Source organism: Aulonocara stuartgranti (genome assembly GCF_965226115.1).
Source record: "Aulonocara stuartgranti genome assembly, chromosome: 3".
In the NCBI taxonomy this organism is placed as follows: Eukaryota; Metazoa; Chordata; class Actinopteri; order Cichliformes; family Cichlidae; genus Aulonocara; species Aulonocara stuartgranti.
This window is the reverse complement of record NC_138941.1, coordinates 19,050,364-19,078,086: the sequence shown is the minus strand read 5'-3', so window position 1 is coordinate 19,078,086 and position 27,723 is coordinate 19,050,364. Positions and strand designations below refer to the sequence as shown.

Sequence of the window (27,723 nt, the reverse complement as noted above, 5' to 3'; positions counted from 1 at the left end):
AGTTGAGGAATATACTCACAACACGCTTTCCTAAGAGTATTTCAGACATGCCTTTCATAATCAGAAAGAGCAAGTCAAAGAAAACAATTGAAACCTCTATTAATTCTCACAGCACACACATAGAATAGAAAAAATAAAACACACCAGCATTTATTGCTGATGAGAGGTTACTCCTAAAAGTAATATGTTAGTCTTAAATATATACAGTGCACTCACTATATTTATATATTTATATATCAAAACTCAGTCAATTACTATACATTCACTACGGCAACTCAAAACTTTATTTATAGCCCTCTAATGAACATAAATGGCGTCTTAAACACACACTCAACAATGTTTGCAGCAGTATTTGTAAAACCAACTGTGGTTTAAACAGTTCACTGCTGACTAATTTGCATTTTCACACTCACACACACACAGTCTAAAAATAGCTCCAGCACTGCCTCAGACTCCTTTCACACAGAGATCTCTTATTTTATATTACAAAGACGTCTTATATTTACAACCACTGTCACATCTGTCAGCTTTAGCGCCTAAACAATTTCGACAAATTTGAGTTAACGGTCCAACCGATAAAGTCCAACTTTTTTGTGATCAATTAACCAGTATCTGTCCAACAGTTTCTGGCCTCATCTCTAAAATCCCTAACTCAATTTAAAAGCGTCAACCAACCCAAACTTTGCCTGAAGCTCTATTTTTGGCATTTCACAGCCAAGGCTTACCCCGAAGTTTTAAGTTAAAGTTACACGCCCGAAGTCCAACTTCTGCTGGCCAAAAAAGCGCAGACTACCGTTCCAAACGGTAAGGAGACTCTAACTCCTAGTTATTCTGGAGTGCCCCAAGCTCCACAGTGACCAACTGACTATCCCTCTTCGAGGACAATGCCTAAGCGTCCTTGGCATTGGCAAGCGTTACCTCTGAGCACTGCGCTTCCTATCAGTCCAACTGACGTTCTTGAATAATTTATAATACTTTGGAACAACAGTAAAACAGCCAAAAAAGTGTAAGACTGAAGCAGGTCCAACCTTATAACCAATACGGGCTCCACCCCAAACAATAACCAAATTCCCTAATATACTAAAATCACTCAGCAGTCCAACTGCTTTCCACGGTCCAACCGTATTAAATCCTTTAGCGGTCCAACCGCATTCAATCATTTTTAGCAGTCCAACTGCATTAAATCCTCAGTACTGTCATGAGATTCTCATCAAAATCAAAGCAGACATTCCCCAGTAATTTCAGTGAGTAGACTTTAATTTGTAATGTCCAATTTGGCACACTTTGGAAATAATTCAACAGGTAGTGCCTTACCTTTGGATAAGCGGCTTAGAACAACAATAAGAAAAAGAGAGCTGATTATTAGCTCATCAAAACACAAAACAAAATCACAATGAATTATCGGTTAATTTCATTTAAAATAATTCATTAAGTATTTATGTACAATTCAAATTAGTTAATTACATATTTTGTTGGTTTGTTTTCTATTTGAATTATTTTACTGACACATTTAATGAATTATTTAATGATGTATTTATTTAATTCACGTTGCTACTCCTGGCCCTGCATCGCTGTTCATAAATACATTTTATTTGTCAGCTTCACCCATCAAAGTCAGGGGGCGGGGTTAATGCTGATCAAGTCAACACCATTGCTTTGGTCTGGTGGGCGTTCTTTTAGTGGGCTTTTCTCAATACTAAGTAGGCCTACACACCAGGGTTTGGACATGTGTGGACCCAAACTATACTTTTACCCTTTTTTGTGTGTCACCAAATACACTTTAATATTTTCTAGACAAGAATGTAGTGGCGTAATCTTTAACCTCTTTTGGCTCCAAACAGAAGTGACAGACTTGAGCAGGGTTCATTTAAAGGCTGACAGAAGTGGAGTGGTGACGGGGAGATGTTTGACAGGACAGTGTTTCAGCCTCCACAGGTTCATGTTGTGCTCCATCAGTCAGTGAAGATGAAGTCAGTGCTGATGAGGCTGTAGAGTGTGTGAGGGATGTGAATGAGGATGATGAAGATCTGATGATAGCAGATAAAAACAGGCTGCAGAGACTTTGAGCCATACAGGGCACACAGTGTGTGTACAGAACAGCTGAAATCATTATGGAGGCCTCACTGGAATATGGAAGCATCACAGTACAGCTTCAGTGAAGCTTTAAAGTCTCTGATATGAGATGAGAAATGAAGCAGCCAGAGCTTTTTCATGAGTGGAAATCCACTGTGACTGTGAGCTGCTGCTACAGCCTCCAGATTAGCCAGCAGCTCATCCTGCTCAACATGGACCTGTGGTCAGAGTGTGTGCTGGATAATCCGGCCCAGGATGAGGCCAAACTGACATGGGATGAAATGTCTGTCACATAATTGAGCTTAGTGTAGTTTCATTTCTGCACAATTTAAAAACAACCAAAACTTTGTTCTGTCTTTTCTATGTTATACTGTAGACTTTCTTTGATACTGTGTCCAAAAGGAGCAGCTTTTACTTTGAAGGGGAGGCGTCTCTGTTTCCTCTTCAGGTTGGATGATGGAAGCAAATTAGTAGCTGTGTCCCAAAACGTCGGCTGCATCCTCCAGAGGCTGCATTTGAAGGCCGATTACGTCACAGCCAGGCGATGAAGGCTGTCCGTATTTGTCGACTCCTTCAAATGTGCCCGACAAATGCGTCCTTCATTTCCCCGAATTTGAAGGATTCGTCGGGTGTGTCCTTCGTGGCCCACCATATCCCAGAATTCATATCCCAGCCAAATTTCAGCTGCCAACAATGGCGGCAGCTACTAAGTTTTCAAATTACTCTTATTAATCTTTCTGGGTAAAAAAATAAACTTTTAACATATTTTCAGGTGAGAAAGTAGCTGTGTAAACTTCAAATATCTGCTTGGTTTATCAAGACATCACATATTTGCAAAAGTGTGCCGACGTTTTCGGAGACGTCTGTTACCCACCCGCTCGCTAGTTCAATGGTCACTCCAGCCGGCGAGAGCAGCGGACGCCCGGCTTCATCGTTTTCAGACCCCGCTCTTTCACTACTCAGGTGAAACACGATATATAAGTCACTCGGATAACTTAAAAATGTAATTGTTTGCCTTTTTTCTGTGTTTTATTTGTTCCGGAGTAAATCGGTTTGGCTGAGATCAAAGTTCCTCCGGGATTTTCACACAGCTGAATAAACGTTAAACAGGAAACTGATTAAACAGAAGTGTGAGACGGTCGAGAATTTACGCCAGTGTCCTGTTATATTTTAGATAGCAAGGAGCAGACGGCCGAGGTTATTAAACTCCACCAACACAGCGGTGACGCAAATCTGAAGGCTAGACCGTCCCATTTCACAGCCTCGCACTTCCAGCCTTTTCGGTCTTTGAAGGACCCGGCCCACGTAGACCGCGAATACCGGGTCCTCCGAAGGATGCAGCCGACGTTTTGGGACAAAGCTAGTGTGTGATGTTCTTTCAGTGTTGCACTTTGTAGACGCTCCCTGAGCACTGGTCTCACAGCCAGCTGCACATAGAGACCAGTGTTGTTAGTCCAGGTCAGAAGATGACTTGTTGGAATGAAAATGAGCTTGTAGTTTGTCTGCTTTAATAATGTGACTGGAAAAAGGTGTTGGACTTCAAATATGTCCATTTCTTTCACACTTCACCTTTAAAAGTGAAGCCTTGTGGTTCCTGGAACGGAAAAACACGACTTTTTCAAGTCTTTGTCCTGTTTTTATGAGAAATGTACGACTTTAATGTGAAACATTCAGAGTTTTTTCTCTTGTTGTGTTTGTTTGAAGCTGCTTCCTGTTGGCTTCAGCTGTTTGGAGTTTCCATTTTCTAAACTTCTACATTCTGAACCTTCTTCAGCTCTGAACAGATGATGAAACACTGAATGATTTCAAGCTCACACTTTGTCTAATAAACTTACATCTTTCATTCTTTATACAGATTGGTGAGCTGTGGTTTGTCAGAGATCAGCTGTGATTATCTGGCAGCAGCACTGAAGTCCAACCCCTCCCATCTGAGAGAGCTGGACCTGAGCCTGAACAACAAGCTGCAGGATTCAGGAGTGAAGCATCTGTGTGGTTTCCTGGAGAGTCCAGGATGTGGACTTGAAACTCTGAGGTCAGTCAGCATGTTTTAGTTGTGCTGAGATGAATGTGATGTGAAAGTTGTGCTGACACTAAACTGCAGACATCAGGCTGATATTATACTGATCCACACTGAGGATCTTCATGGTAAAGTCTGTTTTCTTCTTCTCTGGTTTAGTCCATTGACTGCAGCAGAACAATGTTCACATTTCAAACAGTGAGACTCAACGTATGGCCCGCGGCCCACACGCGGCCTGCCCACCTTCCCTGATTCAGAGAGAGGGGACCCTGATTAACTGTGTAGTGTTCTTCCTCACAGTTCTAAGTATCAGACACAACAATGAATAATCCACAGCTGACTGTCTTTAGCAGGTCAAAGGTCACGGCACACAGCAGACAGTGGGAAATATTATAACTCTGATCATTTATCAGCACATATCCATATGTATAAAAACAAAGCTGACACTGTGAGACTTGATCAGAGGTGTGATCATCACAGCAGAGGCCTTTGTGTCAAAGTCACTGAGGATCAAACAGAAACACATGAAGCAGATTTTCCTGTTCTGGCTTTTTATAGCAGATAACCTTCAAAATATTCTGCAGTCCATCAAAAACTGAAGCAAACCATGAATCAACATGTGAACATGAGCTGATGCTGCTGAAGTGAAGCAAAGTTACAGAGGTTTGATTACAGACACAGCTGAGAGTTTGTAATCTGTCATCATTTTAAAAGGTTTACATTTCTTCAGTATATCCACATTTGCAGCTGGTACCTCAACCTCCACTTGTCCAACACAACTGCTGTCCACTGCCTCCATGACATTGTGATTTTGCTGTTGGTCTTCTGTCAGATCTTCATCAATCACTTCTGCACGGGGCACACCTTCAGACTCTGCAGCTGCATAACGAAAGCCTGTAAGATAAAATTAGACATAAGGTAAATGTACACCAATATTCCAATGACAGGTGTGTGATTCATCTGGAAGTTATGTGCGGATTAGTGTACAGTGATAGCAATTTAGTATGTTTTTAGAGGGGGGGGTTGTTTACCTCCGATGGGTGCTCTTTTTCGCTTCCGTTGCGTACGCCTTGAGTGCCGGTCCGAGTCTGATACAGGTATGTCGTCATGCCCCATGTGCAGTGTTGGTTCCCAGTCTGGATTTGTTACATCCATTTCATATGCTGGTTTGCCTGCAATAATGCCAAATCATAAGCTACTCAGTCGACATGATGTGGTTCTGCAGCATCACACATTAGCATGTTTTATCTCATTATCTATGACCTCAGCACGTTGAAAATAACACTAAAAGCCTTTCAAGAGTGATATGAATTAATTTAGAACTCACCGGAAAGAAAATGCCGTGAGCAAACCAACAAAAAGCTGGGGATTGCAGAGAACTCGATATCCGCTCGTCTCACCGCTGCAATCCAAGCCTGACGTCTTTGTTTAGTAATATCGGATACATGGGATCCCTCACGTTGCCTCCAGGACGGAAAACGATGAAAAGAGAGCCCGTTATCCAGCTTCTTGCCTTCACGATCGTGTGATCTAACGTTGCAACCGACAACACAACACGTACGATCCATAGCTGAAATGGTATCCTTTGGCTGGCCTACTGTCATGGCGGAAGGGGGCATGGCCCATCTCCCGTGACATCACGCTCCAAAGCCCTATAGGTGGGAAAATGTACCATGTCGACCAATCAAAAATGATATGGAAACATGACATTTGGTTGTTTAGCAAAAGGGGGAAGTTTTAGGAGTGACCGGCAAGAGAGAGCGAGTGAGCGAAAGAGAGAGAGAGTTTTGATACGTGAGAGATTTGTGACGTTTACCGTGTTTGGTCTCAAGTTAGTTTGTTGTCTTGTGTATTTAGTGTGTAGCTGTTGTTTTGTTTTGTGTGTCAGTTCTACTAGTGATCGTCACAGTTGCTGCCTTAAAGCCAACAAAGGCAGATTGCAGTGTAAACGCTGAGTGACACACCTGCTGTCAGACCTGCAGGTTTATCCCTGTGCTGTTCTCATATGTGTTAGAGTGACACAAACTATTGTTTGACACCTGATTGTTCTGTAAATAGTTTGAAATGATTATATGAAAAACGTCTGAGCCTTGGCTGCATTTTTTGGTAAATAGTACCATATAACTTTGTTGTTTGCAAAACGTGTGCGTATTTTTAAAAATGTACAATCTCTATTTGCATTTCAAGTTATGAAGATGATTCGTTAAACATGTGTGTGGTTTTTACAGTCAAAATATCACTTTCTACTTGTATTTTAAATTTTGTCTGAATTTAGATAAATTGTGCTGATACAGTTGGTCAAAATGAGAAAATAACAGATTGGCAAGATAAACTGTTTTTAAAGGTAAAATATAGAGGCCACATCAAAAGTAGTCAAGAAGGGTTAAAGGCTAAAAGCAAAGTTGTCACCAAGTACTGTTTATATTTGTGTGTATTGCTGCAGCTTTTTTGAGTATTAATTTGGTGCCTTTGTGTGAAATAATGGTATTGTGAGTGATCCATATAGTCACAAAGAATAGCCACTTGTTTCTGTGCTACCAAAGTTCCCCGGCTTTCATTCAAAATGTGTTTATCGTCAGCACCTGCACATTAAACTACTTAAACATTATAAATGTCTTCAAGCTCACACTGAGGCCTGTGGGGTACTATCAGCCACTGAGACAGTACACACATTTATATGTGTTTGTATATGAATATTTCATACTTTAAGACTGCCTGTTTATTTAAGGGAGATGAACAAAATACATTGGAATTGTACAAAATAATATCATGGATGATAAATTAAATAGATTTTAAGTAGATGCTTGTGCATTCTTAAAGTCTTATATGTTGAACTGAACTATGTGATCTGTTCAAAGCCTTAATCTTAATTTGAAGTGAAATGTGCATTTTGAGTTTATACACTATGTATATAAGGCGACCGTTTCCTTTTGCAGTATTTTTGTGTGGTGTACTTTTCTATGTCTTAACAAAAGGGGAACAAAGGTGTTTAAGTTCACCTAGGATGATGTGTTTTAATTTTCACATGGTCTTGCTTGAATTTGACCCTGACAAAGGCGTATGAACTCTGTCAGCTGTTTGGAGTTTCCATTTTCTAAACTTCTACATTCTGAACCTTCTTCAGCTCTGAACAGATGATGAAACACTGAATGATTTCAAGCTCACACTTTGTCTAATAAACTTACATCTTTCATTCTTTATACAGATTGTGGGACTGTGGTTTGTCAGAGATCAGCTGTGATTATCTGGCAGCAGCACTGAAGTCCAACCCCTCCCATCTGAGACAGCTGGAGCTGAGTGAAAACTACAAGCTGCAGGATTCAGGAGTGAAGCATCTGTGTGGTTTCCTGGAGAGTCCAGGATGTGGACTTGAAACTCTGAGGTCAGTCAGCATGTTTTAGTTGTGCTGAGATGAATATGATGTGAAAGTTGTGCTGACACTAAACTGCAGACATCAGGCTGATATTATACTGATCCACACTGAGGATCTTCATGGTAAAGTCTGTTTTCTTCTTCTCTGGTTTAGTCCATTGACTGCAGCAGAACAATGTTCACATTTCAAACAGTGAGACTCAACGTATGGCCCGCGGCCCACACGCGGCCTGCCCACCTTTCCTGATTCAGAGAGAGGGGACCCTGATTAACTGTGTAGTGTTCTTCCTCACAGTTCTAAGTATCAGACACAACAATGAATAATCCACAGCTGACTGTCTTTAGCAGGTCAAAGGTCACGGCACACAGCAGACAGTGGGAAATATTATAACTCTGATCATTTATCAGCACATATCCATATGTATAAAAACAAAGCTGACACTGTGAGACTTGATCAGAGGTGTGATCATCACAGCAGAGACCTTTGTGTCAAAGTCACTGAGGATCAAACAGAAACACATGAAGCAGATTTTCCTGTTCTGGCTTTTTATAGCAGATAACCTTCAAAATATTCTGCAGTCCATCAAAAACTGAAGCAAACCATGAATCAACATGTGAACATGAGCTGATGCTGCTGAAGTGAAGCAAAGTTACAGAGGTTTGATTACAGACACAGCTGAGAGTTTGTAATCTGTCATCATTTTAAAAGGTTTACATTTCTTCAGTATATCCACATTTGCAGCTGGTACCTCAACCTCCACTTGTCCAACACAACTGCTGTCCACTGCCTCCATGACATTGTGATTTTGCTGTTGGTCTTCTGTCAGATCTTCATCAATCACTTCTGCACGGGGCACACCTTCAGACTCTGCAGCTGCATAACGAAAGCCTGTAAGATAAAATTAGACATAAGGTAAATGTACACCAATATTCCAATGACAGGTGTGTGATTCATCTGGAAGTTATGTGCGGATTAGTGTACAGTGATAGCAATTTAGCATGTTTTTAGAGGGGGGGGGGGGGGTTGTTTACCTCCGATGGGTGCTCTTTTTCGCTTCCGTTGCGTACGCCTTGAGTGCCGGTCCGAGTCTGATACAGGTATGTCGTCATGCCCCATGTGCAGTGTTGGTGCCCAGTCTGGATTTGTTACATCCATTTCATATGCTGGTTTGCCTGCAATAATGCCAAATCATAAGCTACTCAGTCGACATGATGTGGTTCTGCAGCATCACACATTAGCATGTTTTATCTCATTATCTATGACCTCAGCACGTTGAAAATAACACTAAAAGCCTTTCAAGAGTGATATGAATTAATTTAGAACTCACCGGAAAGAAAATGCCGTGAGCAAACCAACACAAAGCTGGGGATTGCAGAGAACTCGATATCCGCTCGTCTCACCGCTGCAATCCAAGCCTGACGTCTTTGTTTAGTAATATCGGATACATGGGATCCCTCACGTTGCCTCCAGGATGGAAAACGATGAAAAGAGAGCCCGTTATCCAGCTTCTTGCCTTCACGATCGTGTGATCTAACGTTGCAACCGACAACACAACACGTACGATCCATAGCTGAAATGGTATCCTTTGGCTGGCCTACTGTCATGGCGGAAGGGGGCATGGCCCATCTCCCGTGACATCACGCTCCAAAGCCCTATAGGTAGGAAAATGTACCATGTCGACCAATCAAAAATGATATGGAAACATGACATTTGGTTGTTTAGCAAAAGGGGGAAGTTTTAGGAGTGACCGGCAAGAGAGAGCGAGTGAGCGAAAGAGAGAGAGAGTTTTGATACGTGAGAGATTTGTGACGTTTACCGTGTTTGGTCTCAAGTTAGTTTGTTGTCTTGTGTATTTAGTGTGTAGCTGTTGTTTTGTTTTGTGTGTCAGTTCTACTAGTGATCGTCACAGTTGCTGCCTTAAAGCCAACAAAGGCAGATTGCAGTGTAAACGCTGAGTGACACACCTGCTGTCAGACCTGCAGGTTTATCCCTGTGCTGTTCTCATATGTGTTAGAGTGACACAAACTATTGTTTGACACCTGATTGTTCTGTAAATAGTTTGAAATGATTATATGAAAAACGTCTGAGCCTTGGCTGCATTTTTTGGTAAATAGTACCATATAACTTTGTTGTTTGCAAAACGTGTGCGTATTTTTAAAAGTGTACAATCTCTATTTGCATTTCAAGTTATGAAGATGATTCGTTAAACATGTGTGTGGTTTTTACAGTCAAAATATCACTTTCTACTTGTATTTTAAATTTTGTCTGAATTTAGATAAATTGTGCTGATACAGTTGGTCAAAATGAGAAAATAACAGATTGGCAAGATAAACTGTTTTTAAAGGTAAAATATAGAGGCCACATCAAAAGTAGTCAAGAAGGGTTAAAGGCTAAAAGCAAAGTTGTCACCAAGTACTGTTTATATTTGTGTGTATTGCTGCAGCTTTTTTGAGTATTAATTTGGTGCCTTTGTGTGAAATAATGGTATTGTGAGTGATCCATATAGTCACAAAGAATAGCCACTTGTTTCTGTGCTACCAAAGTTCCCCGGCTTTCATTCAAAATGTGTTTATCGTCAGCACCTGCACATTAAACTACTTAAACATTATAAATGTCTTCAAGCTCACACTGAGGCCTGTGGGGTACTATCAGCCACTGAGACAGTACACACATTTATATGTGTTTGTATATGAATATTTCATACTTTAAGACTGCCTGTTTATTTAAGGGAGATGAACAAAATACATTGGAATTGTACAAAATAATATCATGGATGATAAATTAAATAGATTTTAAGTAGATGCTTGTGCATTCTTAAAGTCTTATATGTTGAACTGAACTATGTGATCTGTTCAAAGCCTTAATCTTAATTTGAAGTGAAATGTGCATTTTGAGTTTATACACTATGTATATAAGGCGACCGTTTCCTTTTGCAGTATTTTTGTGTGGTGTACTTTTCTATGTCTTAACAAAAGGGGAACAAAGGTGTTTAAGTTCACCTAGGATGATGTGTTTTAATTTTCACATGGTCTTGCTTGAATTTGACCCTGACAAAGGCGTATGAACTCTGTCAGCTGTTTGGAGTTTCCATTTTCTAAACTTCTACATTCTGAACCTTCTTCAGCTCTGAACAGATGATGAAACACTGAATGATTTCAAGCTCACACTTTGTCTAATAAACTTACATCTTTCATTCTTTATACAGATTGTGGGGCTGTGGTTTGTCAGAGATCAGCTGTGATTATCTGGCAGCAGCACTGAAGTCCAACCCCTCCCATCTGAGACAGCTGGACCTGAGATACAACGACAAGCTGCAGGATTCAGGAGTGAAGCATCTGTGTGGTTTCCTGGAGAGTCCAGGATGTGGACTTGAAACTCTGGGGTCAGTCAGCATGTTTTAGTTGTGCTGAGATGAATATGATGTGAAAGTTGTGCTGACACTAAACTGCAGACATCAGGCTGATATTATACTGATCCACACTGAGGATCTTCATGGTAAAGTCTGTTTTCTTCTTCTCTGGTTTAGTCCATTGACTGCAGCAGAACAATGTTCACATTTCAAACCTTCAAAGAAGAAGAAAAATCCTCCACTGGATAATTCACTGTGAAACTCTCCAACTCTTCATTCCACCTTAAAGTCTGTCTGACACTGAAATCCAAAGCAAAATGTGCGTTTGCTTTACAGACAGCAGTCCAACACAAACATACACACATCATCCAAAACACAGTCCAACATCCAAATCTCCTCCACTGCCAGCATGAATGATGGGAAAGAGAAGGAGGAACACTCTGACATTCAGGGTTAGAATGAGTTTCATGAAGCAGACTGTGAAGATCAAAGCTGCATTAGAAAGCTTACATGAATGAATGAGTGGACAGAAGTGGACAGAGATCATCTGAAGCACTTCAAAGGCTTTAAATCAGCACATTTCTCTTTATTCTTTATCAACTCTGTTAGTTTCTCTCAGTTTTCTGTGGAATGAAGCTAACAGCAGGCTAATAAGATGCTGACCAATAGGTTTCTATTAAAGGTTGTAATTTGTATATGAAAAAGTGCTTTGGCTCAGCAGGGATCAGCTTACGGGTAGAATACAGCTGCTGGATGGGATTAGCATGTCATAGCTATCTACCAAACTGCTAACTGGGGGATTTCAGGCCATCTATGGATCATTTTTGCTAACTGTTTATTCAGCTTAGGCTCACAGGGCTGCAGCCTGTGCCCTAGCTGTCATAGGGCAAGAAGCGTGGTCCACCTGCACAGATGAGCAGTCCATCACAGGGCCAACAGAGAGAGACAGAGAAGCACTCTCTCACATCCACACCTACAGCCAATTTAGAAGCACCAATGAACCTAAGCAGCATTTCATTGGACTGTGGGAGAACATCCAACCTCCACAGAAAGGCCAACAAGCTTCAACCTACAACCTTCTTGCTTTAAGGCACTAGTGCGAACCACTTTTCCCCATTTCAGCCCAAATCCTGCATCTTCCTGTTTCTGACTCCAGGCCAACTTCACTAACACTTTCTCATCAGACACTGCCACCTAGTGGAGGAAGTCTTAGTTCCATTTGAAGCTTCAGATTACAGTTAGTTCCTTTACAAAGAGGTGGAGGTGGTGGGGCCACAGCACCATCATCACTGAGTGCCATAGGACACTTAACCTTTGTTTCCATATGCTGGGAACTTCCTGTTGTTCCAAGGAGGACTGGAAAATGTGTGAAAATCTCCCAGTCAGTTCCTCACAGCACACTTCAATCATTTCCCTCCCACAGCATCAGGACCAGGGCTTTTTCTCTCTTTGGTCCCACTAAGAGATTTCCACACAAACACCTCATCAGTGGGACTCTCAGAGCTACCAGCCCTTTGCTACAATCACAAAGCTCTTCATTGAAATCAATGATATCAAAGCTGGAATCCAAGTCTTCTGCTGATTCAGCATCACATTCATCTTTGCTCCTTGTCCTGCATCCCCACCATGGACTTCATTCCTTTCCAAGCCAGCCTTGAGTGTCCTTTATTCAGCTCATCCTCTGCTTTACTTTTACACCTGATTTTAGCTGCTTTATCTCTCTTTCAACAAGTTTCTGTGCCTCAATCTTTTTCTTCTCTCCCTCATAACAAGACAGCTTCTTCTGCCTGAGAACATGTTGGAGTGATTTACTAATCCAGGGCTGCTTATTGGGGAAAATACTTCCTGTTTCCAAAGTAATCCCCATTTTTCCCAGAAAGAAATGTAAGTAGAAATCGATGATCTAAGTGAGAACTTGAGCCTTTAAAAAGTCCCAGTGGGTGCAGTCAAAGCAGTCCCTCAGTCCCAGTATATAGTCTTTGGTCCAGACTGGAACAACTGTGTGCCCAGTTTGAGCTCTCTTCAGTCCTGTGACCTGACAGACCCAGAGGGGCCATCACATCACATTTAGAAGCTCCCCTAATGGAGCCACAACACATGTCCAACACTTAGTCTGTCTTGTTGGACCAACTGGAAGAAATGATTCAAGGACTTAGTCACAGAACAGAGATTCAAATCTCCAAAATCCAACTGGCTGCATCAGGACATATAGTCTGAAACTCTGCACAGTTTCCTGTTTGAAGCTGCTTCCTGTTGGCTTCAGCTGTTTGGAGTTTCCATTTTCTAAACTTCTACATTCTGAACCTTCTTCAGCTCTGAACAGATGATGAAACACTGAATGATTTCAAGCTCACACTTTGTCTAATAAACTTACATCTTTCATTCTTTATACAGATTGAAGGGCTGTGGTTTGTCAGAGATCAGCTGTGATTATCTGGCAGCAGCACTGAAGTCCAACCCCTCCCATCTGAGAGTGCTGGACCTGTACGGAAACAACCTGAAGGATCCAGATGTGAAGCAGCTGTCTGATCTTCAGCAGAGTCCAGACTACAGACTGGAGACTCTGGTGTAAGTAGAGTAATGGAGTGAGTGGGTGGTGCTGTCAGCAGTATTGTACTAAACACAGTCAGTATGAAGCAAAGATCCAGTGTTTCCTGTAAAGCTGCAGCTTCTCAGTGAAGCTGTGAGAGGAGAATGGTGACAGGCTTCAGGATTGGACACAAACACTTCCTGTTTCTGACCTTTATGGTCACCATAGTAACGGCTGACACGCTCTGATCAAACACTGTCAACAGCCAATCAGCTCTCTGAACAAAGCAGCACGCAGACCAATGACTGCATTCATTTCCAAGTTTAAAGCAGTGAAGAACACAGTCTGTAGGTGAGGAAGAATTTAGTGAGAGCAGATGTTTGGATGGAATTCCTCCAGTTAACAGCTGGAACCATCCATCTGGATTGTTGGGCTTGTTGTTGGGGTTCCTACAGAGCTCAGAGTGGACACACCAAGGTTCTTCTAATGAATGAAAGTCCAAACTCAAACTAGGAGGGAAAAACATTTTCATCAACTTCAATAAAAATCCAAAGATTAGAAAAAGTGAAGCAACAATGAGTCCTAGTACAGTCCCAGCACTGAAGTCCCTGCTGCTCTTTATACTGGATGTGCTGCATCACTGACTGACAGCTGATGAAGAGTCTCTGGAAACACTCGTTTATCTCCTCTGCTCTTCCTTCTTCTCTCTGCAGGTGGAGCTGATGATGGTAAACAGGACGGTGTGTGTGCTGAGAGAGGAGGAGCTGTGTCCTGATGATCCAGAGAGGTTGAAGCAGCAGCAGCTTGTGTGTAGAGACGCTCTGACTGGGCCATGTTACTGGGAGGTGGAGAGGAGAGCTTCATCCAGCAGTGACTGACAGAGGAATGAGAAGAAGTGCAGATGACTGTCAGTGCTGCAGAGTGAACTGCTCTGAGAACAGCTCCACTGTCAGACACAATGTAGAGTCCAGCATCATCCCTGTGTGTCCCTCTGGATCTGACAGAGGATCATCAGTGTATCTGGACTGCTCTGCTGCTGCTCTGTCCTTCTACAGTCTCTGCACAGTCTCTGTCTGACTCTGGCTACATTTTTGGCATTTATATTCTTGGTTGCTCTCTTTATATTTTTCACATTCAAAATGTGCCCATCTTTGGCAAGATTCACACTGCACCTGGAAAGGAAAAATAAATGGCTCATATTCTGTTTGGTGAATACTATTACTCAACATTTTAATTATGATTGGCAAGTAATGATACTAAGACTTATGTGTTTCTTTTGTTTTGTTTTGTTTTACCATTTCAATCATGCTGCGGTCAGCGTTAGCATCTAACATGGAGCAAACAATGCAGTAGTCCTCAGCGTTCCCTGAAACACAATCATAGTTAGGTTTTAATCAAACATTATTTATTGAATAATTAAAAAATAATAGTACATTTTTTCCAAATATACTTCCTGGAAAATTAGTCTAAATTAGACTTTGAGAAGGGTCTTATCTGAAAGTGTTTGAAGAGCACTATTTGTACTGTGCTGTTTGAAAAGCACTATTTAAATTGGAAGTACGCACTAACGTGATAAGGACTTTACTGGACTTACCTCGATTTTCAAGTAGGGTGCAAGCTATCTGCATTCGCTCCAGCACAACTGGCTCTGTAGTGGTTGACACCTCACTGACCTCTCCAAAATCAAGGTAGTGTTCTGCAAACTGTGAGATTGATCATAATTAGAATGTAAAGTCTTAATTAGGTAAAGGATAGGATAATTATAAGCCACAAGGCTTCAGCCTATTCCTTTTTCAGTTACTGTATGATTAAGTACTTCTATGTAAAATGATCATCTTTGTTGTTGTTGACCGAAATAACTTTCACTTCACTTAAATTCACTTAAAGTCTTAATTCTAGCTAACAAGAAACTGAATCATTTGAATACGGGTTACCTTTAACAGTAAAACTCCACAACTGCTGGAATCCTGTCGCTTGTTGTGTTGCATAGTCTGTAACTGCCACTCCATGGTGTCTTCATGCCCTCTCATCCTCAGAAAATTCCTAGTTGAACAAAAGTGTTTGTAATGAAACAAGATTTTTTTTTTAATCTAAGAATAACACCTCAGTATCATACATACCTCCAGTTGCGCAGAATTTTCCTGTCATAAACACCTTCATTCCCATGGGGTCTATGAGCAGTATTTTCTGTGCAGAAATGTTGACAATCTAAATAAAAAGTTAAATTAAAAATTACAATTGTTTGTGCCACTGAAAACTTATTTAAAAAAAACACTTTGTGCAAGAAACTGCTTCACAACAAATTATGCAAATTAATAACAAAATGAACACATACCACAAGAATCCAGTGTGTACCAAAGTTCACAGGGCACAGCCACGTCTTCAACTGGGAACTTCATCTGTGGGATTGGAAGTGCAGAGTAATTTGGATTTACTTAGGTACCATGCGTCTCAGGGTGTTTTCAAATATAGTCTTCTTTAAAGGAACCGAACTCTTTCCTCAGCAACAGAAAGGAGTCAACTGTTTGGACCACTTCTGAGCTTTCAACATACCAGTTGAGGCATCTGAACTGCCCAGAAAACAACGAGCTTGCAACTACTGAACAGAGCAGGTGTGCAGCATTCTGCACAAGTATAGAAAAATGTTATAGAACAGTAAATAGGGGTTTTTTTAAATTTCAAAATTAGTAGGTAAATGACATTTCTTACTTACCTTTCGTCTGTCAATAACACGGTGCAGATATGCATCAATGACCTGTTTTGAAAAATCTGAGTTTATACAACAACAGCAACAATTTTTGAAGTAACTGCTTGAGTGCTGTACACAAAAACATCTAAAGGAATATAATTGCTGATAAAGGTTCTTTCTGCATATACTGAAACTGGGTATTATGATGTCACAGATGTCACAACATCTGTGTTGTGGTTGATAACATTTTTTCCTGTTGAAGTGAATGGGTGAAACCTTATCAGAGTTTTGCAATATAACCCCCCCCCCCCCCCCCCCCCCCACCTACCCGCACATTTTAAACTATTAATGGTCTCTGCACTGCAAATGCTTCAGAAGGAGCAGAACCTCGAAATCAGACTCAATAATGATAAGTTCTCTTACCTCATCAGAAACCACCGTGACCCCTGCAGTGTTCGAAAAGAGGAATCCAATAACTTGTATGGTCCAACAGCTGCCTCCAAGCGCCCAGTATCCTTTGCACGCCATAGCCTCTTTACTAAAAGAAAAATATGATAAGTTAGCTCAGGCATGCATGAGATTTGTAGTGGATAAGCTTGGTAAAGGCCGACGGGCCACAACAGGAAAAAGTCAATACAATAGGCATGCATTTACACGCAGAGAAATAGGAAAGGTACAGCGGGTGGGCAAAATAGAAAATTACTGACAGGCAGATCCATTTCCAGACTTCCACAAGCTCAGTGCACGTTGCATGTTTCTTTATATCCAATATGAGTTGAAGACTTCAAAATGCAAACAAAGTCATGCAACAGTCAATTAAGTTGCAACGCCAAACTGGCAACAAATGACCAACTGGTCAAAAAGAGTTGTTCACTATGTCACCTTCATTTTCTAAGCTTTGTTTCCGGGAGGGAAGTTCTTGTTCACGCGTTTCTGGTCCTGGAACACAATTAAACTCCTTGTGTCAGCCGTTTTGGGTGCATAATGAATCCTCTGGACTTTGCTGGCACTGAGGGTTAGCAGTAGGATGGCAGGGAGGCATCTTCAGGTCTGTGCTGCTGTTCACTGTCTGACTGCGAGTTGGGTATTTTTAATTGTCACTGATATTTACATGGTGGCTTCTTCTGTATGGCTTGATATGGTCAATGCTGTAGTGATTTCTTAAAGTTGCTCCTTCCGTGTTTTTTTAATCTCACACATTTGCCAGCGATGTCTTGAATGGTGTAGGGTCCTGAAAAATCTGGATCAAGTCTTCCTCCCTTCCTTCCACGTTTCATGTTCAAGAGAAGAACTTCATCTCCAACGCTATACACAAGGTTTCTGTACTTCTGGACTCGTCTAGCATAAGCTTATGCATAAGCATAAGATTGTACTTAAACTGAAATATGACACCTACTCAGTGATTTACAACATAGAGGTAGGTTGTTTCCTCTTAAACATTTTAACTGCTTTCCTTACAAAATGAACTGGAAACCTATAAGTTCAGTCTCTGAGGTGCTCTGCGATTTCTCTCAGGGTAATGTCTGCCTGTTTGGTCAGAGTCCATAGTGCTCTGTGTGGAAAGTTCAGGTGTTTGAACATTGGTGGTTTCACGTAAACCCTGAACCTCAGGTGGTGAAGCGAGGGCAAACTCTTCTGAATCTTGAGGTGTAGATGTGTCCTCTCAGGTTGCTCTGGAACCACGTGACATTCTGCATCTAGAATCTGATCAACATGTCTACGCCAGACTAAGTTGGCTCCAACATTTATGGTGTATATCAGCGGTCCGGTCCGTGAACGAATCGTGCCAGAATGCCATTTCTGACTTGGGTCTCTAGTCTCTGGCAAGAACTCTTTGTCCAACATTGAAGAACCTGGTTTTGTTTCTTGTTGCTTCCACCATGGAAGACTGTTTATCTTGGACATCCTTGCGAATGTCTGGTTTCAGCAAATCTAGATGTGATCTCAGATCTCATCCCATGAAGAGCATTGCAGGTGTGTGTCCAGTTGTTGCATGAGTGGTAAGACAGTAAAAAATTGTCAATTTTCTGTTGTAGCGGTTTCCCCTCTGTGCGACTGGCTGGTTCAGCTTTGTTGCAGGATGATGGTGAGCTGAAGTGATATGTCGTATGCCGTTACTCCCAAGGAAACACTGGAACTCCTCTCCAGTAAACTGATGACCATTGTCACTTACGAGCTGTTGTGGCAGACCTGTGCGTGCAAACGGTGACCAAAGACTATTGATCGTGCTGGCAGCTGTTGCTTGCTTTACGGGGAAGATTTCTGGCCACTTTGAGTGGGCATCAACCACAACCTGGAACATTTAGTCCATAAATGGGCCAGCATAGTCTATATGAATGCGTTGCCATGGAGCGGATGGCCACTCCCACGCGTGTACAGGTGCTGTTTGAGGCTGGCGCAGCGTCTGCTGGCAAACAATGCAGGATTTAGCCATATTCTCCATTTCACAATCAGTGCCTGGCCACCAAACATAGCTTCTAGCAAGACCTTTCATCTTAACACCCAAATGTCCATCGTGCAGTGAGTCCAGTACCTTTGTACGTAGTTTGGGTGGCAGATGACACGAGTTCCCCACATGACACATCCTTGGCAAACGGATAGTTGGTCTTTGCGGGTGGAGTACGCAGAGAACTGAGTGTCACTACAGGACGGCCAACCATTCACAGTAAGATCATTTGACAAGATTGTGTTTTGGCTCGTTTCTCTTTTCACCTGAGCACTTGTGACAGGTAGGGGTTCCATTTGTGTAACATGAAACACAGTAGCTGGATCAGTCATTTCTTCGGTGGGTTGCATGTGTGGAAGACGTGAAAGTCCATCTGCATTTCCATGTAGCTTTGTCCCTTTGAACTCAATGGTGTAGGTGTGTGCACCCAGGAACAAAGCCCAAGCAAGCGTGCCGCAGCCATGGTTGGAATACCTTTCTGAGGGTTAAAGATGGACACCAGCGGTCGGTGGTCTGTGATCAGGGTGAAGTGTCGTCCATATAAATACTGATTAAACTTCTTCACTCCCCACACTAGACTGAGTGTTTCTCTGTCTATCTGCGTATAGTTGTGCTCGGCTGCATTTAGGGACCTTGAGGCAAAGGCAAGTAGTCGTTCGGATCGATCAGGCATTTTGTGAGATAGCACGGCACCAATGCCATATGGTGAGGCATCACAGGCGAGGCGAAGTGGTAGATTGGGGTCAAAGTGTGTCAGAACCTCCTCTGATGTAATGAGCTGTTTAACTTAACTAAATTAAATGCCTCTTCATAGTTTTTTGTCCATTTCCATTTGACATTTTGTTGCAGCAGAGAGTTCAGCGGGTGCAGGACTGTTGAAAGGTTTGGTAGAAACTTGTGGTAATAATTAATTAAGCCCAAGAATGAACGTAGCTGACTCACATTTTTAGTGTCTGGTGCCTTCAGGACTGCTTCAACTTTGTCCTCGGTTTTGTGGAGCCCATGTCTGTCGATCTTGTGTCCACAATACTCAATGGCATCCTTGAAGAACTCACATTTGTTTTTGTTTGCTCTCAATCCATATTTTTCTAGCCTGGCCAGGACTGCTGTTAGGTTAGCCAGATGAGTCTGACCGGCTGGAGCAGCATCTAATAACCAACTCACAAAATAAAGAAAAATAAAAACAAACCAACAAACACAAAAACACCAGGCATCATGATACAGACTTATAATTTGCACCAATGTTTTTTCGAAATTTTATACACGAAAGTGAGCGCGAGAGCGCGAGAGCCCTCTGTGCGCCTGCTCGCTGCCAAAGTCAAAGTAAACTTTATTGTCATCTCCGCTACAGACAGTCCAGTATACAGAGATATGAGATGACGAGGCTCCAGTTACAGCAGTGCAAGTAAACAAACAATAAGAAGAGTAAGAAAATAAATATACACTTTAGGACCAGGGGTAAAGGATCAATAACAATTTAAATTTACAGTTTGAGGGGAGGGGGCCCCTGCTGCTTCCAAAAAGAGCACATTTCATTTATAATGTTGTAAATCCAAGTCCATTATGTATTCATGATTTGAATCCTGGGTTGTGTGAAATCTCAGAAATGCACCCTAGATGAAGTGAATCTGTGAACTAAGGTGTAGGTCTATTAGATCATGTTGTGGTGATCCTTGTGTTGGGGGATTTGTGTTCATACTGGAGTGCAAAATTAAAACCAATGGAAGATGGACAAGAAAAGTTCAAAGCCATCATGGTGCTCAACTTAGAAAAAATAGAAAAGAAGAGGAGGAGAAACGAGCAAAAGATGCAGGTAAGCAGATGTGTGATTGGATAATGGCAGGTCATCCTGAAACTATCAGAGTCAGAGTGAGTCAGAAATTATGTGGGTTACAGTTGCTCCAAGAAGAAATGGTAAAAAAACAAACAGTAACAGACTAAACTCCAAACAATACATTATGTTACAGATTTAAATATTAATTAGTCCTTGTCAATTGTTGATTTGTCCTGTTCTCATTGTATGACGAATTATGATGGCTGTTTGGTAGCCGTCTGCATACAATGCATACTCTCTGTGTGTGTGTGTGTGTGTGTGTGTGTGTGTGTGTGTGTGTGTGTGTGTGTGTGTGTGTGTGTGTGTGCAGCAGCTTTATGTTAATGTGTGTAAGGATTTGTGTCTGTGTGTGTGTGTGTGGGGGGGGGGGGGGGGGGGGGGGGGGGGCGCCAGAGGGATTGTTCGCCCAGGGTGCCAAACAGGCTAGGACCGCCACTGCCTGCAAATAAACAACATTGACATCAAAAGTTTTACATTTCCTAAATGTATCCCACAATCTGAATATAACACCCACTTCCCCACGTTTGATCCGCTGTGTTAAATATGATTAAGAACAGAATGCAATCATTTGCAAATCCTGTAAACCAGTATTTTAAACAAAGTGAGAAAATGAAACATTTAAAGAAAAATATTAGCCCATTTTGAATTTGATGGCAGCATCCTCTCTCCATAAACTAAAGGCTTTACGATGTTTAGTGCTGGACCATGTTGGTTAATGTGTAAACTTCTGAAACGTTCAACAGTTTCCATTTTGATTAACCTGACCAACATCTAACATAGAACACCTTTGAAGTGGACCTCGCAGCCTGTGGATAACTTCAAACACGTCGAGGTCTTCAGAGGCTGAACTTTGACCCAGCATCACAAGGAGCGCCATAAACACTTGTTACAGTTATTAGAAGGAACCCAGCCTTTAGACATCCCCACAACAACATCGTGACCAAGGGTCTGTTGCATGATTTTTAACATGGCTACAATGTGTCGTCTGCTGAGTCATCGTTTAATACAACAATGTACTGAAAGAGAGCATTCAGCATCTGACTGAGCTGGACTAACCTTCCCTTTCAAAAGTGAAAACTGCAACATAAAACTGGAATACAACCAACTTCTAATGAAATGTAACATTTTATAACATGAACACAGATTCCAGGTGAGCTGTGTCTTCCAGGACTGGATTTACCAGAACAGGTATGAGGACGGTGCCTGACGGGCATGTACGAGCTGGAGTGGATCCCAGCTAACACAGGGTGAGGAGACAGACGACCGTTCACGCTCACACTTATTCACCAGTTAACCTAACCCCACTACCTGAATGTCTGTGAACTGTGGGAGGAAGCCAGAGTCCCCTGAGAGGACCCACACAAACACGGGGAGAACATCCAACCTCCACAGAGACTCTCTCTGCACTAAAAGCACAAAATAAAAATCACACCGTCATGTAATTTAAGAAACTGGTCTTAAAAAACATTTAATCTAATATGTCCACATGGAGCCCGTGTTAAGGTCTGTACTGGACTTCAGAACATCAAGTGAACAACGTCAGATGGGACCTGAGTGCGTTGTCTCCTGATAGAAAGTGCTGAGGATCAGAAGGACTCAGGGACAACACGATATCTGTCCAGCAGAGGGCGGCATTATTCCAAACGGCTCATCGAACTATTAAACAAATGCACAGACTGCACAAACACAATGACTGCAACTCACAACGAATTACACCAATTACTACACCAAACTACAACATCGGCCTATGGCATCAATTAGTGCATAAAGCATACATCAAGTTACAGCCAAAAATGCTACAACAACGGTCAGACCCCCGAGGCATCTAAACTTTAGTAAGAATGTGCACTTTTGACACCTCTGGTTAGCATTTAGTGGTCAGTTTCAAACGTATTTGATTTTTGCTTGTTATGAACAAATTCACTTCACTACTTTTCACGATCTGTAACATCAATGCACATTGTTCCATTTACTGCATATTGCACTTTATTCATATCTCTCATTCCACCTGCAAAAACATTGTAAAGGTCGTCACAGAGAGTTTTATATATGTATAAATACTAATATTCTCTATTTATTCTGCTTTATTGCCCAGATGTTAGTTAGCCTTTGTTCAATTGTCTTTTATATGTCAATAGATACGTATGTCACAAATAAAAGTTTCTTGTAAATTATGTTTTTGTAAAGAATTTTCTCCCAAATCTCTTACATGCTAACTGTAACGTGTTATTTCTGCTAAAACCTGAACTTAAATGTGTATATGGTGTTTATCTGTTTTTCTCTCTGTTTTAGATGCAAATATCAAATTGGAGTTCTGCCTCCAGGCCAGAGTTGCAGGAATGCACCACGTGTTGGCTGTTTCACTGCCCTCTGTGCCCCACTCTCAGCCCTGCTGTCAGGGCAAAGATTGAGCAGCATATAAATGGACACATTCAAAGTGCTTTGCCTTTCAAAGGTATGTTGGTATTAAATATACCTCATAGTTAAAGTCATAAATATGCACTTCTTTTCAGCACCTCTGCAGGTCTTTGTTGACTTAAAAGTTATTTTTCACATTGTACAGTTCAGTTCATTCATCAGCGAGAGAAAAAAGTGTTTTCATTAAATATTTTTCCTGTTCACCACATTTCCTGACAGCTCTTTTGATCCACACCATTTTGCTTTCATTATTGAGGACGGCTTGGATATTTTTGTTAATATGTACAATCTGATTGTTAGATAAACTGACTGCATTCTATACAACTACATTTAAATTACATGTTTTTTCTTTTTTTCTCTCTTACAGACAAAATGATGTGCCGGTGCACTTTCACTGCCCTTCTGTAACATGACAGTCATACAGCGTGGGGATATGGCAAGGCAATTATTGTCATGTCAGCATTCAGGACTGCTCCCCACTGAACTCTCCGTGGAGCCTCGTCTCCCTCTCCATGTCTCGTCTCCAGCATCTAAACCATTTCCTGAATCTTGGGTAGAACATTCATGTGCTCCACCCTCTGTGCTAAATGAAACTGGGGCTTGTGGAAAGTCCATGAAAATGAAACGTCCTCACTGTGGTCTTAGTCTTCTTACAAAAAAACTTCAAGGCTCACATGATGAGGAGGCATTCAAACAGGTCAATAGATGTTTGCCTGGCCTGTCATCCACAGTGTTTTTGTGTAGAGGGACTTCTTCCTCTTTGTTTTTCAGTTTGCAGAGGACATGGAGCTCTTTTTAAAAGCATGTGCTGACGAGCAGAGACTACAGGTCAAAGCGATGTTTGACATTTAATGGACAGATGAAGGCACTGGCTGTTTGTTTGTGTTTTTTATCTGTTGTTTGTTTTTCAGTGTACAGAATTCCAGTTAAACTTATTATAAAATGCTGTTCACTTGTTTCCATACTTATAGTAAAAAATGTAAGTGTAAATGCAACAGCATTGTTTATACTTGTAACTTCAGAGTAAAAAGCTTATTGTTGATATTAACATTAATGTATTATCCTGTAATCAATAATATTTTTATACATTTTACGCATTAACCCTCTGATCTCTATCCTGGCCATTTGGGGCCACTTCACTTCTCCTTGTTTGACTGCTACACTGCAGTGGACCAAAAGAATGACGCAGGTTTGATCTTAAGGCTCTAATAGTTGTGTGTGTTGTGCATGACATTGCAACGCAAACATGTATTTGCAAGATAGACTGGAATAAATTATGATGCATCAAATATTACACAGGCTGCAGTGAATTGTTGTTGATACAGGTTATTGAGCTTTGAGTTTCCCAGTCAAACGTAGCTTTGACACACATGCTAACACTCTTACTCTTGTACATTTCATAACAAGACACCAAAGCCAAAATATTAGCTCTCAAAAAAAATTCAAAGCTGCAGCTGCAGCACACACAGCAACAAACACTGTTAGTAAATGTGTCCTGGAGTTTCTGCAGGTGCAGAAAGTGCTGCTGCTGTAAGTCAGCCTAACAGCTTCCAGATCACTGATATTTCTGGAAAGATGGCAAGAAGGGCATCACAGCTCATTTCTACAATCTCCCAGATCTTGGAATACAAGCCCCTGTCCCATGAAAACCACTTCACAGTAGTAGGAGTCCACTAAAACCTACAAATGAAGAGTGATCCTGGAAGAAATAGGGCGCACACTAGTGACCTCAACAGTTGCAAGACAGCCTTGTCCCCGATGCTTATATGAAAAAAAATATGAAGATTTATGAAACCATTAGGACTTTATTACTGTTTTATCTGAAAAGCTACTGGTAATATTTAACCTAACTGGGATTTAAAGTGTAAAAAACAGAATGTAGATAAAATTTTGGTTTTGATGAAAAGGAGTGGAGCTTGTGAGCCACAATGTAAGCAGTGTTGCTTTGCTGACATGCACTCGATGCTGGCAGTACAAGCATTGTAGTGGTTCTTATGTTTTTGTAAACTAACTGTATAATATATTGAGCCATTCAACAGTACACAAATGTTTGTAGGCTCCTTTTTGTATGCAACCTGCATGTCTTTCTGAATTAATTGTTTGTTTATATCATGTTTTTCAGGAAAAAGAAGAAGTTAAAGTCAAGTGGAAGCCTTGCTCAACATGGTATGTAGTAACAACTTTGTTGGACGGGAACAGACATTCATACTGTTGATAAATAGTTATCACCTCAATTTGAATTCATGTATTTGGACTAAAGTAAATTGGGAGCTGTTAGCTGTCAAGCTGCTCCTCTGTGAGGAGCTTGATAGCTGTCCACCTCCAAAGTCCATTATGAGTTTTGGAGGTGGACATGGTCAAGACTTTTAAGAGTTGGCATAAGACTTCACTTCTTTATAGAGCTTATAGTTGGGGCTGGTTCAGGTCAGCCCTTAGTTATGCTGTCATAGCACCAGACTGCTGGGGGTTAGTGTCTACTCGTGTCATTGTATATATCCAGGAATATGTGCCTGAGGATAGTTGTCATGAAATCAATATTAAATCAAAGTTTTCCTTAATGACCACAGCTGGCATGAGTTCTCCAAAGCTGCCTGCTGTCTCAGGATCTGTCTCCAAAAAGAACCAGGGAGTGCTAACATGTTATGTTCTAGACTGATGAAGAAAATGCACATTAAACATAGTATAAACTCACTATGTTAAGTAATGTGAAGAGGATGCCTTTAGCTCCTATTGGGTTGGTTCCTTGATCAGTGCAATACAGAATCATTCATCTGGTTTGATGTAATGTCCTTCAAACACGTCAAAATGAGGCTCTGTAGTCTGTGTGGCCTCCACATGCCTGTATGACCTCACTACAACACCTGGGCATGCTCCTGATGAAGTGGCAGATGCTCTCCTGATGGATCTCCTCCCAGACTCCAGGACTAGAGCATCTGCCAACTCCTGGACAGTCTGTGGTGCAGTTGGTGGATGGAGTGAGACGTGATGTCCCAGATGTCCTCAAATGGATTCAGATCTGGGGAATGGGCGGGCCAGTCCACAGCATCAATGCCTTCGTCTTGCAGGAACTGCTGACACACTCCAGCCACATGAGGTCTAGCGCTGTCTTGCATTAGGAGGAACCCGGGGCCACCCGCACCAGCATTTAGTCTCACAAGGGGTCTGAGGTTCTAATTTCAGCACCTAATGGCAGTCAGGCTACCTCTGCCGAGCACACGGGGGGCTGTGCGGTCCCCCAAAGAAATGCCACCCACACCATTAGTCACCCACTGCCCAACCATCATGCTGGAGGATGTTTCAGGCAGCAGAAGGTTCTCCAATATGTCTCCAGACTCTGTCACAAGTACTTAGTGTGAACCTGCTTTCATCTGTGAAGAGCACAGGCCGCCAGTGGCAAAGTTGCCAAGCTTGGTGTTCTCTGGCAAATGCCAAACATCCTGCACGGTGTTGGGCTGTAAGCACAACCCCCACCTGTGGACGTCGAGCCCTCATACCACCCTCATGGAGTCAGTATCTGACCGTTTGAGCAGACGTGCATATTTGTGGCCTGCTGGAGGTCATTTTGCACAGCTCTGGCCTTTCTTTCCTACCCCACAGTACCTTTCCTTATCTTTTGTTTCCTACTCTTTTACTTAGTCTTTGATCACGGTTGTCTTTCTAGATAATTAATGTCATTTGTTCTGGGGCGAGTCACTGGCTCGGGTGCATTCTGGGACTGTCAGTTCACCAGTGTGCTGGCATGCTTCTTAACAAACACACCACTACAGCAAACATCTCAGTTGTACTTGTTGATTTCTTCAACAAAACACTGAACAAAACATGTCCTTGTGAGTGTGCTGCCTGGTGCTTTTACATTTTGTGATAATTTGAGCAGCCCAGAAAGCATCCCATGAATTAAATGATGTTATTGTATCTTAACATGTGCACGAGTCATTAAATTAGATGGGAAAGAATGATTCAGGGTAAACAACTGCACCAAGGGAATTACATTTTTCTTCTCAACATGTAAAATGTCTGTTGATAAGCAATTTCTGAAACAGACATTATAAAAATCATATTAAACAGATGTGATTAACTTTTTATTCTAGCAAACATAACATCAATGATGACACAATCAGTCTTCATCAGAAGTGCTCAAATCACTCTCATCGTCTGAAACGTCCTCCTCCTCCTCTGAGTCCATTTCCAGGAGTGGTTGGTGGCTGAGGATTCTCTTGTACACGTCCTTTACTTTGAGCGTTTCAGCTTTCAGTTCACTTTGTTTTTAAACCAGGCTATGGAGTCCTTTCTGTGCATCCTCCGACATGCCAACAAGGGAGGCTGTAAAAACAACAAAACTATTAAATATAAGTAAAACAAACAAACAAACAAACAAAACTCACCTCATAAACACAAGGAGTTAGGATCATGTAATTAAACTTTTTTTAAGGGAGAAGGCAGTGTTAGCTAGCAACCCAAATATAGGTAAAAGATCCAGTAAGACTTTAGCATCTGCTATTATTTTCAATCAATTCATCACCAAATGTATAAATAAATAAAAGATGTGCTTACAGTCTGAGGAGATTGTCCCCAACACCACAGATCGCATTTGCAACACTGTCCAGTGATGCTGCATCTCCCTGCAAAGGATCATCTCCTCCTCTCTCAGGCGCCTCACAGCCATCACCTTCTCAAAGACCTTTCTCTTTGTCCGGAGGTCAGCAGCAGCTGCAGTTTAACAGCATCAGATGGGAAAACATAGCAGCATATTATGATTCAAGAACAAAACATTCAACTGCTGCTCAGATACTGGGAGTTTGTTTAAAAAGGATATTTAGAAATCAAGAGCTTACGTTCACTTGTGCTCTGCCAGGGCCAAACGTCGCTCTGCATGAGGGCATCACTGGATACGATTTGCTTTGTTGCTTGTTTCCTTGTTGTAGTCGTCAACAGCAGCCGCCAAGCGTTTCTTCTCATCTAAGATGACCTTGCGAATTCTGTGTCGCCTCTTGTTG

At 41.6% G+C, this 27,723-nt stretch overlaps 3 protein-coding genes and 1 long non-coding RNA gene across 6 annotated transcripts in view; 2 read left to right on the top strand and 2 right to left on the bottom strand.

Annotated features, from left to right (window-relative positions):
- Positions 1 to 27,723, top strand: part of LOC309700493 (uncharacterized protein) — a 2,098,293-nt gene that overhangs the window by 1,309,416 nt on the left and 761,154 nt on the right. The window contains exons 51-53 of the mRNA XM_082524046.1: positions 3,929 to 4,105; positions 7,296 to 7,472; positions 10,669 to 10,845. Of these exons, the coding sequence (XP_082380172.1) occupies positions 3,929 to 4,105; positions 7,296 to 7,472; positions 10,669 to 10,845 (531 nt within the window). The remainder of the gene's footprint in view (positions 1 to 3,928; positions 4,106 to 7,295; positions 7,473 to 10,668; positions 10,846 to 27,723) is intronic.
- The window catches only part of LOC309700537 (protein NLRC3-like), a 113,762-nt gene that overhangs the window by 30,162 nt on the left and 55,877 nt on the right, over positions 1 to 27,723 (top strand). The window lies entirely within an intron of this gene.
- Positions 14,061 to 17,295, bottom strand: LOC309701159 (uncharacterized protein). 3 transcript variants are annotated; one of them, XM_082525198.1, is made up of 6 exons: positions 16,455 to 17,292; positions 16,056 to 16,097; positions 15,678 to 15,741; positions 15,463 to 15,550; positions 15,277 to 15,385; positions 14,061 to 15,045 (listed from the first exon to the last, which is right to left on the bottom strand). In XM_082525198.1, exons 1-6 carry the CDS (start codon positions 16,557 to 16,559, stop codon positions 14,857 to 14,859), a joined length of 597 nt encoding a protein of 198 aa, XP_082381324.1. In that variant the 5' UTR covers positions 16,560 to 17,292; the 3' UTR covers positions 14,061 to 14,856. The 3 variants fall into 3 exon arrangements, 2 of the variants coding, with proteins under 2 accessions (XP_082381324.1, XP_082381325.1); XM_082525199.1 differs by lacking the exon at positions 16,056 to 16,097 and having other exon boundaries at positions 16,455 to 17,291; XR_014274890.1 differs by lacking the exons at positions 15,678 to 15,741; positions 16,056 to 16,097 and having other exon boundaries at positions 14,061 to 15,550; positions 16,455 to 17,295.
- LOC309701384 lies at positions 26,805 to 27,719 on the bottom strand. Its single transcript, XR_014274965.1, has 3 exons — positions 27,562 to 27,719; positions 27,281 to 27,436; positions 26,805 to 27,049 (listed from the first exon to the last, which is right to left on the bottom strand). It is a non-coding gene; the product is annotated as an uncharacterized lncRNA (long non-coding RNA).

What these genes read in the sequence shown, in the direction of transcription:
- LOC309701159 (XM_082525198.1), bottom strand. Translation starts at nt 16,559, where the DNA reads ATGGCGTGCAAAGGATACTGGGCGCTTGGAGGCAGCTGTTGGACCATA. An exon ending in GTGTTATTGACAGACGAAAG is followed by an intron (nt 15,742 to 16,055) that starts GTAAGTAAGAAA and finishes CCAATCCCACAG; the next exon opens with ATGAAGTTCCCAGTTGAAGA. An exon ending in GTACACACTGGATTCTTGTG is followed by an intron (nt 15,551 to 15,677) that starts GTATGTGTTCAT and finishes CTTTTTATTTAG; the next exon opens with ATTGTCAACATTTCTGCACA.